This window comes from Thermobia domestica, chromosome 8, assembly GCF_964235325.1.
Source record: "Thermobia domestica chromosome 8, izTheDome1.hap1.1, whole genome shotgun sequence".
In the NCBI taxonomy this organism is placed as follows: Eukaryota; Metazoa; Arthropoda; class Insecta; order Zygentoma; family Lepismatidae; genus Thermobia; species Thermobia domestica.
Window position 1 is genome coordinate 262,417,359 of NC_137461.1, and position 16,001 is coordinate 262,433,359.

General features: G+C 35.3%; 1 protein-coding gene across 12 annotated transcripts in view; it reads right to left on the reverse strand.

Annotated features, from left to right (window-relative positions):
- The window catches only part of LOC145693591 (uncharacterized), a 506,014-nt gene that overhangs the window by 83,507 nt on the left and 406,506 nt on the right, over positions 1 to 16,001 (reverse strand). For all 12 annotated transcript variants that reach the window (XM_081769709.1, XM_081769703.1, XM_081769706.1 and 9 more), the window contains one exon: positions 4,443 to 4,745. In XM_081769709.1, the coding sequence (XP_081625835.1) occupies positions 4,443 to 4,745 (303 nt within the window). The remainder of the gene's footprint in view (positions 1 to 4,442; positions 4,746 to 16,001) is intronic.

Below are 16,001 nucleotides of genomic sequence, written 5' to 3' on the forward strand. Positions count from 1 at the left end.
TTTTTTTTTTTTTTTTTTTTTTTTTTTTTATTCCAGCCTTTTAATATAAGCATTTCACACTATTGTCTGTTCTAGGATGATACAATTCTAGTTCATGCATATGCTAGCTTTGGAAATACAGTAGAGTTTCGCTTATCCGACATAAACAGGCAGTCAGAACGCTGGATAATATGAATGTGTTAAGAAAAGACCTATTAAAAGTAAAACTTATGATATAATTTTACATATTACGCATCTAATAATAATGTTTTATAACAAATAACTGCACTGCACTGAATCAGGGACGTATCCAGCGTGAGAGCCTGAGGGCTGTCACGCTCCGAAACTCAAGCACTTTTTAATACTTTTTTTTTTTTTTTTTTTTTTTACCCTTTTTAGGTTCTTTTATATCAGTTTACTAGTAGTCAGTGTCCAAACTTTGGGCAATGTGCTGTTGTCTTGTTATAATTCTAAGAACATACCATAATGCCATTATACCAGGTGGAATTAAAGAACAGTTTTAAATAGGATTGACATTTCTTTTCCGTTCTGTTTTTAACTTTAATATATTAGAACGATACACTCAATGTCTTCTTGCTATTTTTCTTATGCGATATACGTAGCAGACAGTTTTCTTTAGTTACATTTTTTTCGAAAATATGTTTCATTTTGTTTGTGCTATAATGCAGTTTACAAAGTAAATGTAAAGTAAATGCGGTTTATAAATGAAAAGTAGGAAAAAGTTTAAGAGAAGTACAGAACTGTTGCATTATTATTATTATTATTATTATTATTATTATTGATATTGATATTTTTAAAACATTAGAATTACGTCTTTACGAGGACGTAATTCTACGTAATTAGAATCATACGTGTTGGGCCCACTCCGAATAGAAAACCTGGATACGTGTCTGCACTGAATAATAGACGTATGAGTCAAGGTGTAGAGGGCGCGCTAGGCGATAGACTCCAGAGCATGAAAAATAGATTAAGACCACAACTTGCAGTTCTTCTTGCCGATTGGTGCTATTTGCAATGATATATCGGATCATACGGTATGTGGAACAAAGGATGGTCGGATAAGCGAGACCATGGTGTATTGGTGTTTCACGCACCTAAACCTGTAAAATGTTTGTATAAACAATTATCTTTCACTCCCTAGCTAAATTTGTGGGTATGATCACACACCTTGCCTCATAAAGTATAGTCTTATAAAGAAAAAATATTTTTTTTAGCTAAAACCTAAAGAAAAGTCAACTTCAATAATTTAGTTTTTTTTTTTTTTTTTTTTTTTTTTTTTTTAAATAATAATGGCAAACTAGTCCATTTCATCACGATAAATCACTTTTGGTACTAAGATGTCTTTTTCTGTCCGTATATATCCTTCACACTTTGTTGGAGACAAAATTGTTCTTTCCCCAAGAAAACAGGATGAGAGAAGCTATACAACAGCATGAACAGAAAACAATAGCTATTAACAATAGTTCTCTAATCCTGGATAAATACATCATTACAGCAAAATATCAGTAAGTTGTCCTTATTATATTGCTTCGGTTCTTATTAACATGAAAATTATGATGTTTTCTAAAAAAAAAAAAAAAAAAAAAAAAAAAAAAAAAAAAAAAAAGGGATGGGATTCGATGTGGTGTTAAAATAATAAAAGAAACTATAAGTCCGCCACTCTATCCACCTAACCACTGAGGTTACGTTGTATTGCCTCTTTTTTTTAAGAAATAATCTTCGTAGCCATGGTGCGTATTGCTTCGACCTTAAGGTAAGAGTTTTTCTGTTTAATTCTATATTTTCGTACGACATCTTAGTTACAGAAGCTAATTTATATTTGGCAGGCAATCCACACACTAGGTTTTAACCAATAAATGCAACATTTTAGTCCACTATCCAACTCCTCGACTTCCCTACTGAATTCCCTCCGCAATCATGCTCTGCTACTGAAAAAATCCCTAGAAATCATCGTTGCCAGTATACACAAAACCGAGCATAATTTTGTTTTTTGCTTATATTTTTATTATTTTATTATATTTTTTTGGAAATATCTCCTTAGATGGATTGCTTTCTATTATCTCCACATACTAATAACTGAATTTTACCCATAAACGTAAGGAAAATTGAATAAATACGAAAAATTTTCAGTTACAGTATACGCGCAATTTTTTTTGCGCATGGAAGTACATTGTAAAGAACTAACGAAATATTTTTCGGGATTGTTTAAAGGTACTGAGATTGTAGGAAAGTAAGATTACGTCTACGGAAGCTAGGGGCTCGGTAATGGAATCTCTGCATCTAAAGATATACCGGGTATTCGGAAACAACACCAAAAACTTTCGGAAATGAATCCTTACACGAAAACAAGAAGAAAAAAAGGGGCGTGGTAGCATGGGTGTACAGATGTGTCATTTTGGAGCTATAACCCAATGGAAGTTGGTTGGAACACGAAAAGAGGCATAACTAAAGAACGAAATATTGGAGGCATAACTAGAGAACGAAATACCGGATTAAGGTCAAATAAAAGAAGATACAGCTTATTTCGAGTACAGATTTCATTACTCAAAACGTAAAAGGACACTTATGAAGAATTGTAGAGACAACAAATGGTAGGTCAGGAACTGAAAACTTGCACACATCTCATGTACTGGTATATTAATGAAATTAGGCACAAAATAACCCTATGCTCTTTCACTCGACCTTCATGCTACATTTCATTCTCGAGATAATTCTTTTTATATCGTTTTGTGCACTCATATTGTTTTATGGTTCTTATTCATGTTATTTTGTGAGGATTCATTTCATGAAGGTTTTTTTCTCTCTCTCCGAACACCCTATGTATAAAGGAATATAAAGGAAGAATTTTAAAAACTTAGATACTTGTTGAGTCTTGTCTTATATTATGTTCTACGCATGCACTTCTAACACTCAAGCGATATTAATATTAAATCTTATCTTACGTGTATGCTCAAAGTAAATTTTGAAAATGGACATTGAACCTGATGAACACTGAAGTATTATCGAAAACTGTGTTATATATTAATTCTGAACTACTATTTCTTAATTTCGTATATTTTATATAATTCTTCCTTTATATTTCTACATATAGAACTTCACCTGTTATTTTTCCGTTCTTTTCTGAAGATGGTCACATATTTTTGCCAAAAATATATTGATTTAATTGCATTTGTGGAACGATGAAGCAAAATTTTAGTTCCACTGTAAGTTTTGGTTTGAAGTTTCTTTTCTTTCATATATATATATATATATACATAAAGATTTAAATTGTTATTTTCATGGATGTCCATAATGGTTAGACAGGTTAGATTCCATTGTTCATACCTTGCAGCTACTATTCGCGTTTCCTGCTACTGAATAGCAACTACTTGTACAAAAATTTATCTACCAGTGTTAAGGAAGGTTTCTATGCAATTAAAGTGCACACAACCAGGGTGTTCACTGGCCACAAACGCTGTTACCTTTTTATACAGATCTTATCATGAAACCATTTACCACATATGTTACAGTAATACTAGTATTCTGATCAACATCTGAAATTTTGGACAAAACAACAAGATTTAGGTTATAACAGAGTCTAGTAAGAAGACGATACGACTAGCGAACTACTTTTTCATAAGAATAAGATATGGGCTTTTCAGACAATTGAGCTCTTTAAAGTCGTGATGGAAATTTAAAGCGTAGCGTTCGCGGCCAAAGGATTGTCTGCTGGCTCCCTTTATGTTCAACAAAGCATTTTCTGCTGCTCGTCTTCATATATTCTCCTAACAAACTATAAACAGTACGTGTGTGGTATTGTGGTTCGAGGACGTGTTATTTATTGCTTAAGACATTTTAAAAATTAAGTAATTTTAGTAACTGTTTCCATTCAACACTAACAACGTACATAGTACCTAGTTAGAAACGATAAGAAATAAAATATAAAAAATCGAAGAGTAAATTCATGCCTTACCATCGACTGATTTCATTCTATTACGCAAATAAAATGATTCTTAAGCATCAACGAAAAACCCAAGTCAATTACTATGGAAAGTTCTTTGTTTATTTGTTCAACGTCCTACGAACACGCTCCGAGGCTAAGGGAGACTGCGATAACAACAATGCAAGAAATTATGGAATGAAGAAAGTGGGAGGAAAGCAAGAACCACGCACATGTTATTTGTCCACTACAAAGTCCACTTGAATCGAGCTGGGACCGAACCAGGGACTCTACGCAGCAGAGGTTAGCGCTGTATCACTGGGCCACCGCGGTCATAGTTGTCTTGCTCTCACATTATGTAAGTTACAAAGACAGCTTCCGAGTTGAGTTTGGATTTAACTTCATCAACGGATTTCATTAAATAAAGTTATTAAATAAGGACACAAGTTGCCACGCTGAAGATAATATAAGTTAAATAGTAACATTATATCAGAGAACCATTTCCCAATACAATTATACATACCTCACTAGCTTCTTGCGAATCAAACTGATAAGAATCTTTCTCTTGCTCACACTCCTCACGATTTTCATGTTCTTGATTTTCTTGCGAAGAAATGTCATTGCCAGTCTCAGTCCTCCTTTCCACACACACAGTTTTTTCAGAGATATCAGATTTAACAGCAGGTGTAGGCTCTTTGGAATTACTCGTCTCTTCACTATTTGGCAACTCTTCCAAAAGATTGTTAATCAAATTTCCATTCTGTCCATCTTTTAGTAGAATAACTGTCTCATTGCAAGTATTGTCGATAGGATTTATTACTATAATCTAAGGAGTAAAAAACAACTTACTTTAATGTATCATAATACAAGGGGTACTGGAAAAGATTCTGCAAACTACTATTAACAGTGGTGTTTGTGTTCTGCTATTATAAAATTCGGAAAAAGAAACCTTTCTATGCTTAAATTGTCTTTGATTGTTTGTTTGAGCCAAATTCGTTTATTTTTAAGCAGTTTGAAGAAGCACCTCAGAAACTGTTCTTCGAAATGCGTCCGTCAACAGCTGCTTCAGGCGACCAACTACTCACCTCGCATCTTATATTTCATGTGTGGGAACAAAAAGAAGTCATTACACGACAAATCAGGTGAGTGCAGACAATAATTCATTAAATCAATCGAAATTTTGGTTTACAAAAAATAGTTTGGTGTGCTGAGTAGGAATTGGCATTGTCGTGGTGAAAAATGATGCGACGATCCTCTGGCAAACAAAATTGTATATTACTCAGCATTTAGTCCTTCAATCTTCTACAGTTATGGTTGCTACATTTGATATACCGAAGACACAAGCAATCCTTTGCTTGGCGGCACACCTCGAACGAACAATGATTGCTGTGTAGTTTTGGGTTTGTACCAGTAGATCCAAATTTCGTCCCTTGGGATGTAATATGGCAAATTTGATTTACCTCGGTTCAATTGTTTGAGCATTTCATTGATACCGACTGACACCGAGTCTGTTTTAGAGTTTCGGTCAAGTTGTGTGGAACTCAACGACTTGAAAGTTTCTGTCCATTCAGTTAACCACACGAAATCTTATGTATTTCTTTCATGTTAATGTTCAAGGATCTATGAATCTCACGGTATATCATACATGAGTCTCTCTCAATCATTTCATGCACATGATTAACATTATTGGTAACAATAGTCGTGGATGGACGACCTTTACGAAATTCATCTCTGAAAAATATGCGACCCCATTGGAATTCGGGAAACCAATTGTACCAATTGTGGATGATGCTTCACTTCCAAAAACCAAATGAAGTTGTTTGATGCATTGTTTCGATGTTAAATACATTTGAAAACATATATAAATGCTCTTCGAAAGTATTCATGGGAAATTTCCATTTATCATACAGAACTACTACTTCAAACTGAATGAAAAATAAATGAATAAACTTAAACAAAGATGACTTAAACATAGAAAGGTCTACTCTTCCGAATTTTAAAATAGTGAAACAGTAGTCCTACCGTTAGCAGTAGTTTGCAGAAACTTTTCCAGTAGCTCACATACATATTTAAGATATACATTTTGTATGAATACCTTTATCTACAAAAGTGAAAGTCCTGTTACCCAATGACACTAATTATTATAAACTGAAGTAGAAACATGTATTAAGAGAAATTACTGGCAATCTTTAAATAAAAATCTTAAGATGATGTAGTAAGTGGATTAAGAGCTCAATTTTCACTTAATATTAGGGCTCGGATTTATATGACCTAAAAATGACCAAAAAAAAAAAATACTATTTACCAAAAATTCCTAACAATAGCAATTTATTAAGAAGTGTACAAAATCACTCAGCATATTGCTAATCTCATAAAGGAAAAGCTGAATGATTCTCTCCGCGTTGCCAATACTGACTAAAGCTGAGCAATAAGTGAAGGTACTCTAAAATATGACTGAAAATGTGCTTTAATTTTACTTAGAGCCCAAATATGTTTTAAAGCTAAAATATAGTTCAAATATACATTTATATGACAAACAACACTATTTTCGTGTTCACAAGTGTCCGACATGTGTTATATTTAACTATTTTCAACTCTCTGACACACTCATATTCCAATACACACATCATCAATAATCATCCTCTAAACCTACAGGCACTGGACAAAATAATATGTACACTTAGCAGTGTAGTCGCCCTCGTGGCAAATCTACAACACCCAGCACAGAGTGTGCCACCTAATGGCGAGAAAGGCGAAGATATCAAGCTATCATCAGCTGGTATATAGGTTATAAATGATCATTCTGCAATCCGTCAAATGCGGTTATGTCAGACCTTTCGGACTTCGACAAGAGGCACGATCGTAAGAGCTCGTCTTTTTGGAGCATCTGTGATAAAAACAACCATACTTGTTGGTATACCAAAGAACACTGTCTTCTGTTACAACAGCCTACAAAGTGGACGAAAATCAAAAGTTAACCTACAGGGATCAACGTGTATTAAAGCGAACAGTGACCCGTAAACACAAGACAACAGTGTCCGAGATAACTGCCAATTACCTCCAGGACCTGTGTCAACCAAAACTATTCGAAAGGAACTACATGCTGCGAACATTTATGGCAGAGTTGCCATCCCCAAACCGTTGGAGACTCCACGTAATACAGCAAAGTGCAGAGAGTAGTGCCAAGGGTACAAAATGTGGACACAACAACCGTGGGAACGTATGATATGGTCAGACGAATCTTCCTTCACATTATTTCAGACCACAGGACGTGTTTATGTGTGGAGAACTTGCACTTTACAGCATCCTGGGTGTTCATCCTATGGTCCAGACTGTGTTTCCTGATGAACACCAGTGTTTCAAGATGACAACTGCTGGTTGAGTCGATGAATGGTTTGATGAGCACCGAGAATGAGAAAGAATGACTCATCTGGGGTCTCGAGATCTTAACATATTGAATCTTTGTGGGGTATTTTGGAGGGCAAAGTGCGTGATCGGTTCCACGTCCACTGACAATTTCACTTCACAACTTGAGACTGTTTGCACGAGGAATGGCTGTATATTCCCGTGCAAACTGTATATGACCTGTAATTATCCATCCCACATAGGATATAAGCTGTAATTCGGGCAAGGGAGGGGGCGGGTATTTCTCACTAATAAAAGTTTTACGAGATTGCAGGTTTTTTTTTTTTTTTTTTTCGGTCCAATCCCTGTACATGCTTGCTTTAAAGTGATTTTTTCTTATTTCATTTCTAGGGAATATTACATAATAACAAAATGCATTCTCTGCGTATAGACATAGTAGTTTTCAACATAGATTACATCCGGATATCTGTAGACGGGCCCGCTTCAGAGGGAGCAGAATTTAACAAAAGGGATTTTTGAAGATCTATTCTACCCCAAATTTACACTCTTTCGTACATCACACAGTGTTTTTGGTACCATTTGAAAGCTTGCTTCATACTGGAGAGAATAACATGAATCTTGATACTCGGATGAATAGTACTGAAGCAGTAGCTATTTAACTGAAGTAAAAATTTCCTCTAAAAATGCAGGAATTTTAAAAGATTAATTAGATATGAAAAGGATGCCAGAAGAAAAATATAGCATGTCAAAAATCCAAGCGGTATTCATTATTGTCATCGGAAAACTCAATGTGTTGCTTTCACCAGACTTTTAGACTAAAATCAAGTAAAATAACTTTAAAAATTTGTTTTCTCTATTAATAAGTATCTGAAAACATCTACGATTCAGGTTCGATTTCATTCTACCACTGAAGGGAAATGATATGAATCCTGGTGATACTGAAAGATATGTAGAATTTTGGAATTTTCATACAGCTCCGAACTACAAATGAGAAAATGGTATTTACTGGTATTTCATTTCAAAGATAATGCAGGTCAAGAAATAATTTCATCGTCCCAGCCATCATTATAGCTGTAGAAAGAGAACACTTACCGGTAAATGTACCTCCTTAGTTTTCTCATGAAATATATAAAACTGAAACATGTGTCTTATAATTTCAGATAAGAAGTCTATATACAACATTTTATGTCTTAAATCTTCAGAAATTCAAAGATATAACGTAATTGCCACTCTATCTTCCCTCCTTCCTCGTCAAATTCAAAAAATCCGTCCTTAGTGGTGTATTACGTTACAAATCCTATACAATGTCCAAATTTGAATTTCTAGTTTAAACGGTTTAGCTTGAGCTCTGGTCGGTGAATCAATCACTCAGGATTAAGAGGTGAAACAAAGGTATTGTAGTTGCCTCATCATTTCCAGTGGTATACGCGCCTTTCACTGGGGGTTTGATTCCCGGATCCGATCTGCGCAGCGGAAAATATTGTTACCACAAGATGGACTACTCTGAATTGCAACACTTTTTAGAGACAGTGAAACTATGAGGGCAGTTTTATTTTAAACCTTTATTAAGCCACCAGAGCAGAGCCATGAAGATGGCGAAGCATGGAAAAGTCAAATCTGTTCATTGTAGATCGCACACTCCCCATAACAAAGGACAGACTCTGGCATTCAATTATTGTAGAGTAACAAGCGTGAAAACACACCGAGTTGAATCGAAGCGCCCGCCAAGTGTGTACTATATGATATAATTCGATTTCTCCAATAGCTGCTGAATTCCCAAGATCCGATAGTTCAGAAAACAATGCCTACCTCTTTCATTAACCACATGATTCACGCGTTCATCACGAAGTCTTTCTCCAAACTCTCTGTAGCACTTGTGCACACAGCAAAAGTTCTTGTTGTATTCCTTAATGATTCGACAACAAACTGTGGCTGTAACATGCCCTTCCGCCTGAAGAACTGAAATTACATCACGTAGTTCACACTTGGCGAGCTTCGATTCAACTCGATATGTTTCACACTTGCTACTTAACAATGATTGAACGGCAGAGTCTGCATTTTTGTATGGGAGAAATGCTATTTCCAATGAACACATTTAACTTATGAGCATTTCGCCATTTTACGTGGTTCACTTCTGGTGCCTTAACGGAGATTTACGAAAGAAAAATCTTCCTCGTATTACTCTTGACTTTCACATCCTGTATGCTGTAATCGTGGGAAAAAAACCTCGGAAAGTTCATAAAAAATAATCTTCTGCCCACACTACATTAAAAACTACCTAGCGGTCGGTATCGTCATCCGCAAAAAAAAGTTCGCATATACTGTAACTTCCACATTTTCATTAATAACTCAGTTTTCTTAATATATTATCGCTTCTTTGTGCTTTCCTTAACAAAGCAGTGTAGTGATGAATAATTATTTATGATTTTTGTGAAAAAAATAAAGCAAAATAAGAAAATTATAAGCAAAAAACTGTGATTGTTATGAAACTTTAGTCTGTCAGATAATTACGCGAAGAATATCCCGAGGGAAATTCACTCCATACAGTGCACAGGTATTAGGAGCACTCACAAATACGTAAAATTGAAGGAACAGAAAATAATGTATTTTTGAGATGAACATACAATTCACACTTCACGTGAAGTTCCAATATGGGAAATCAATCAATATCTTCAGTTGAAATTACTGAAAAAAAAAAAAAAAAAAAAAAAAAAAAAAAAAAAACCACCAGAAAATGGCTATTTAAAACTCCAAGTGTAAACCTGCGCTTGGAGCGAGTCTATTTCTAATATCAGAACGCGTTATTTCGTAACATGCCTGCGTGGCCAAGCGGGTTTAGCAATGCTGTTTACATTCTAGAACCGAAGAGTGGCAGTTCGAGCCTGAGTGCGGAACGCTTGTTTTTTTTCAATATAGTGAAATATTTTTTAAAATATAAATGTCTAGTTTGAAGTGCTTAAAAACACAAGACCAGATGAACAATCACTTTTCAAAGCTCAGTCACATTTATTCACTATGTTCATCAATTAGGCTATATACGAAGACACTAAAATGTGGAACGTTAACGATCCTTATTAACGTTAATACCACATCCGTTATAATGAGAACAGATTTGTGATCTTAATACCAACCTTAAACCATACGTCCAAAATGAAAATTATTCATGTTCTTGATACCTATTGCAACACTCAGTTGTAATATAGAGAGTGAGAGTGCGAAAGAGAGAGATAAAATACTGTATACAGGGTGCGGAAAAATTCCCGGAACGGTCCAATATCTCGCGAAGTATAAATATCACCAAAACAAAAATAACACACATGTTAAATAGTTTTAAAGAAGCTATCCAATGATAGAAAACACAATCACCTATCCCTACCTCCTTGGGCACTACGGGGGATAGCTTTAAAATTTTAAATGGGAACCCCTATTTCTTATTTCATATGTGGATTCTCCAGAAAAAGTGATAGTGATTTGATCAAAAATTGAAAACAGTGTGTGCGAAGATGAAGTTACATGGAATACAATATCGATAATTGTTTTGCAAAGTAGCTTTATGAAGTAGTTCTTAGTAGTAGGGTTATTTACAACAAAAATAAGCCATTTTTGTCACCATTTGTATTTTCTTCCAAATTAATAAATATGGACAAATGCATTATTTTATGGAAGTTAAAATGTATGAATTCGTTATGTGGGGAAAAAAATTACATGAAAATTTTACTCTGCGTGGAAATCGAACTCATGACCTTTCATGCCGCAGTCCCGTACGCTAACCGCATGGCCCAGAGCTCGACACTGAGAGGCCACATTTTCATAAAGATTTGCCGCCTCCATTTTTTATGTGTCGATTCAAGTGCTATCCGTGAAGGCACTGTTTTCAATTTTGGGTCAAATCACTGTTACTTATTCTGAAGAATCCAAATGTGCAACAAAATATGGGGATTTCCATTTAAAATTTTAAAGTTACCCCCCGTGTGGAAATGGAGGGTTGCGTTTGGTATCATTGGATAGATTTTTCAAAACTGTTTAACACGTGTTATTTTTGTTTTGCTGATCTGTATATTTCGCGAGATATTGGACCGTTCCGGGACTTTCCCCGCACCCTGTATAAGCTTGTATTTTTAATTAAAACAGTTAGTGTAAATCATAATCTGGATTTTTATAAAGTAAATGAAACAATCATATAGAAAATGTATACAGTTTAAAATTGAATTAAATTGCAATTCCAGAATCTGTAACATTATACATATCTTATTTATTTACATCGAATGTTAACTTATTGTATAGTTTATAGCATGAGTATCAGCTGATATGTAACACAAAATTATCTATAAATTGAATTTAAATAGGAAATGATATAGTTGCTATAAGAACAAGTTTATGAAAATGAACTGTATAATAATGGTTGTATTTGAAACAGAGTTTGCGTAATGGAGTAAATATTTACACCGCCAGCTTTGCAATACTGTGCGGTTTAAATTGTCAATCTCATCAATTTTACTTATTTCCCTTGAATGTTTATGGAATTTAGTATAGCATTATGAAACATTCAACAACTGATCTAGTAGTGAAACATATTTAATAAGATTACCGCATATTACGGTAGATTCCGAGATCGCTCCCAGCTTTGCGAGCACTTGATAATATCTTATTATTATTTCAGATAAAATATTATGTGGAAGAGCTAAATTAAATTAGAAAATGAAATGAAATATTTAACATCCCACTATTACGCCCTTTAGGCGGGAAGGTTCTAGATTGCTGGTCCTCACATAGAGGAGAATTTGGATTAGTAACCAGTTTGGTTCTTTTCTTTATCAAATCTCAATACACAATTCATATAGTAATGTCGAGCAAGCGATAGCGAGTGAAGGCAGGTTAACCAGGTTGATTGCTTTCTTCATCACCACTCAATTGGTATACGGACCAGTGTTCTAAAATCCTGCTATTTTAGGCTAAGGGAGAAGATAATTAAAGTAAGAAAATGATATAAGAATTGGTGGAATGAGAAAGTGGAAGGAAAAGTAAATGCTTTGAGAAAAGTCACGGACATAATGTTGTCCACCACAAGCTTACTTGAACGGAATAAAACCAGAGACCGCATGCACCAAAGGTAAGCGCTCTACCAGTGAACCATCGCGCCCCATAAATTAAATAATAAAGATAAGTAGTAGGCATTTTATAATTGAATATTGTATGTAAGAAACTTATTGTCCATAAAGATTCTTTCTCTGCAAGCTTTTGTAATTGATGTTGCAAATTGTCCGATGCTTTGCAATGCGGGTCAAAGGAATAAATGCATTTTTTCGGGATAGTATCGTCTGCCCCTTGCTGCTATTGGTGGTATAAAAGTAGTGTTGAGTTGATTTTTAGTTTCTTGTTCCTTTTGTTATGTGAATATAGACTAGACCAAAATTTTTTACTGGTGTTCATTTCAGGATCACTCGGTAGCATGTTTTTACTGGAGGAATGTTACGTGAATATAGATTACACCAAGTCACAAATATTTTGACAAAGATATACATTTTTATTACACAAATAGTTTCTGCTTTTCCTTTTACTGCAAATGTTTGTTTCTAATAGTGATTTTTATTCTTATTGAATCCGTGAATACACATTCAAGACTTTTTTTAAAAAATAAGTTGTTTAATAAGGCACTGAAAAGTGTTGGATTTTGTAACACTATAACACTTAAAAACATAATACTGAGTGATCCTGAAATGGACACCAATAATTAATTTTGGTCTAGTCTATATTCACGTAACACTTTCAACAGCGAGGCTATATGAAACGTGGGCTTACTAATTAACGTGGAATAAAAATAAAAAAAGTCTAGTGGCTAGCGCGAGTGTTTTTGGTTCTTGTAGTCTCGGGTTCGATTCCCGGTAAGGGTCGATTCAGGTTAAATTTTCAGGGGAGTTTATGGGAAAAACGTTAAAAAATATAATTGCAAAAGTCTGATGCCAGTGTTTTGTAAGCTATTGACAAAATAATAGAAAGACAGGAAAGAAATTCTCTTGAGAACTGAAAGTAAACAATGTTTTCGCATTTATGCTTAATTTGCTACTAGCGTGACACATTAAATTGAATATAATATAAATATTAGACACAAAATTCACTACTTCACGGTTGATAACATGGTAAATGCTAGGTATTGTTAAACATTAAACGTAACACCTCAATTTTATATCAATAAATAACTTAAATAAATAAATAACAAGACAGAACAATACTATTAACCTATATTTGCATGGTATATAAATTAAAAACACGTTGTTTATCATAACGAAAAATGGCTGAACCGTTTGAAATGAATTTTATTAACATAGTTAACACCTACCTCGGACTGGGTTGTTGTCACGCCATTTTTATTGAAATGCGTATCCAAACAGAAGAGAGGGGGTTAAAATGTATGCCAAAAATAGAATCTCTCAATTTTGTGAGATGAAATATGATACATAAATTCCTTATTTAAAACGAGTGTGCACGTGTCCGACCGTGTTTAGAAATTTCGGTACTAAATGGAGAAGAGGGGCAATTTGTATCGTTTTTGCTCAATATTTAAGAATGATGACATGGAGATTGTGTCTTGTCTTCACAGCAAAAGGGATGAAGCACTTGAAATTATCTTTTAAATATACGGTATTTAGCATTTGGTCCAGTCGGATTCATTAACACATATGTCGTAAGAGGAACAGATGGATATAAACACCTTATTTTAAAATATGTGAGCCCATCTTCCGTTGTCCTTAAAAATCCACTTTTGAGGGGGAAATGGGGCAAGTTCCAAATAAGGCGGTCAATATGTAAAAGTGACGTCGTGTTTGTCTGTCCGATCATCACGGGAAATCAAATCAGCCGTTTGAAATAAATATTTGAATACATTTAGTACTTGGAAGAAAATGGTTAGCTGACGTTCACTAGAAACTTGACAAAACTTCGATACAAATTAGAGGATAGTCAGCTATGCCTAAATCTAATATTGTAGGTGGAAGTGAAAACGACGAACGAAGTAACAGCGGATTAAAATTTAGCATTAGAAGTCATTGAAAAACAGAATGTGATGCGCGAAAACGAGAAAAAAAGAAAAGGAAAAACGTAACGTTGCCGACGACAACACACTGGATGGTGCTTATTGAAAGACCCATAAACGCTATTCATTAGCTCATTCTTCACGGTTTGGATTGCAAGAAATAAAACTATTTCTTCGTGCTAATACGCCTCTCAAAACGAAATGTTATATTTCTGCAAAATTTGTTTTTCTCACATGACTGGATATTTTTTTAAAAAATTCTATGTGCTGAAGAAAACAAAACCATATGACAAACTGTATTTGATCTGAAGACCCCATGATCTTTACTACATGTTGTTATTCATTACATCAGCGAGACGTTGTTTGCAATGACACTGATACATTGAGTGGTTTCTTCGAGAAAGTTGCTTGTCTCGATTTTGTTTACTCTTTAGGTTTTTCGTAGAATACATGAAAAAGAAATACATTTTTCGCTTAGATATCCAGGAATCCTGTTTTAACTGATCAGAAAACAGCAATCTGCTGGTGAAATGATACGGGATAATGTGTAGCATTTTGTTTTCACGCCATCGATAGCAGCAAGGGGCACATGAATTACATAAAAAGGGAGTGTGTTGTTATGAACTACTAATATCTTTCTCAGAAAATCTACGTGTTACTTCGTAGCTCAGGGGATAAGTGAGAGATTGCAATACACAAGTTCGCACGATCGAGTCTTGTCCACTGCTATTATGTTTTTTTTTTTCATTTTCATTGTTTAACGGTGAAAGTGACGTAGATACATTTTCATTGGCATTCAAAAAAAAAAAAAAAAAAAAAAAAGAATGGAAGGGAATACGTAGCCCTGAAAAGGGCTGTTTATATATAAGTGTCTAATAGGAGGTCCAATGACCTTCTACATCGATGACTGCCTGGAGCCTTCTGGGCATGCTTTCGGTAAGTCTGCGGAGAAAGCGTTCACTACGGGAAACTTCCTCCCAGCTGTTTTCAACGATTTCCCATAGTTGATTTTTTGTGGATGGAGGCGGGTTAGGCCAGTTCTCCTTCATCACCCTTTTGACCTCTGCCCATACTGTCTCAATTATATTCATATCGGCTCCACGCGGTGGCCAATCTAGGACCTCTAAATCAGCCTGCTGCGAGAGCCAATTCTGAACTAATTGACACATATGAACCGGAGACCTGTCGTGCTGAAACTGGATTACTCCATCGGGGTAGATAAAACGCACAGATGGCAACATAACATCCCGAAGGATATGTAAATATTGCTCACCTGTAAGACGCCCCTCTACCCTATGGAGTACTCCAAGACACTGTGATGTCATGAAACCCCAAGCAGATACAGATACGCGTCCACAGTGACGTTTGTGGAAAACGTATCTGGGATCATGCCTGGAGCCTCTCGGACGATACACGACTACTGGGCCATTATTTGAGGAAGAAAATGTGCATTCGTCTGTGAAGACAACATGTCTCCAATCACGGTTCACATTTTCTTCTGCAAACTGAAGCCGTCGTCTTATATGCTCTTCCGAGAGGAATTCTTTCACCGCAGCACGACGGGCGTGAAGATTAGCTTCCCTAAGACGCCGTACAGCAGTATCTCGAGATCCTGGAAAAGCTGATGCGTGCCGAAGTTGTCTGGCGGTCATGTTGGGATTGAGTCGCGCAGCAGCAACAAGCTGG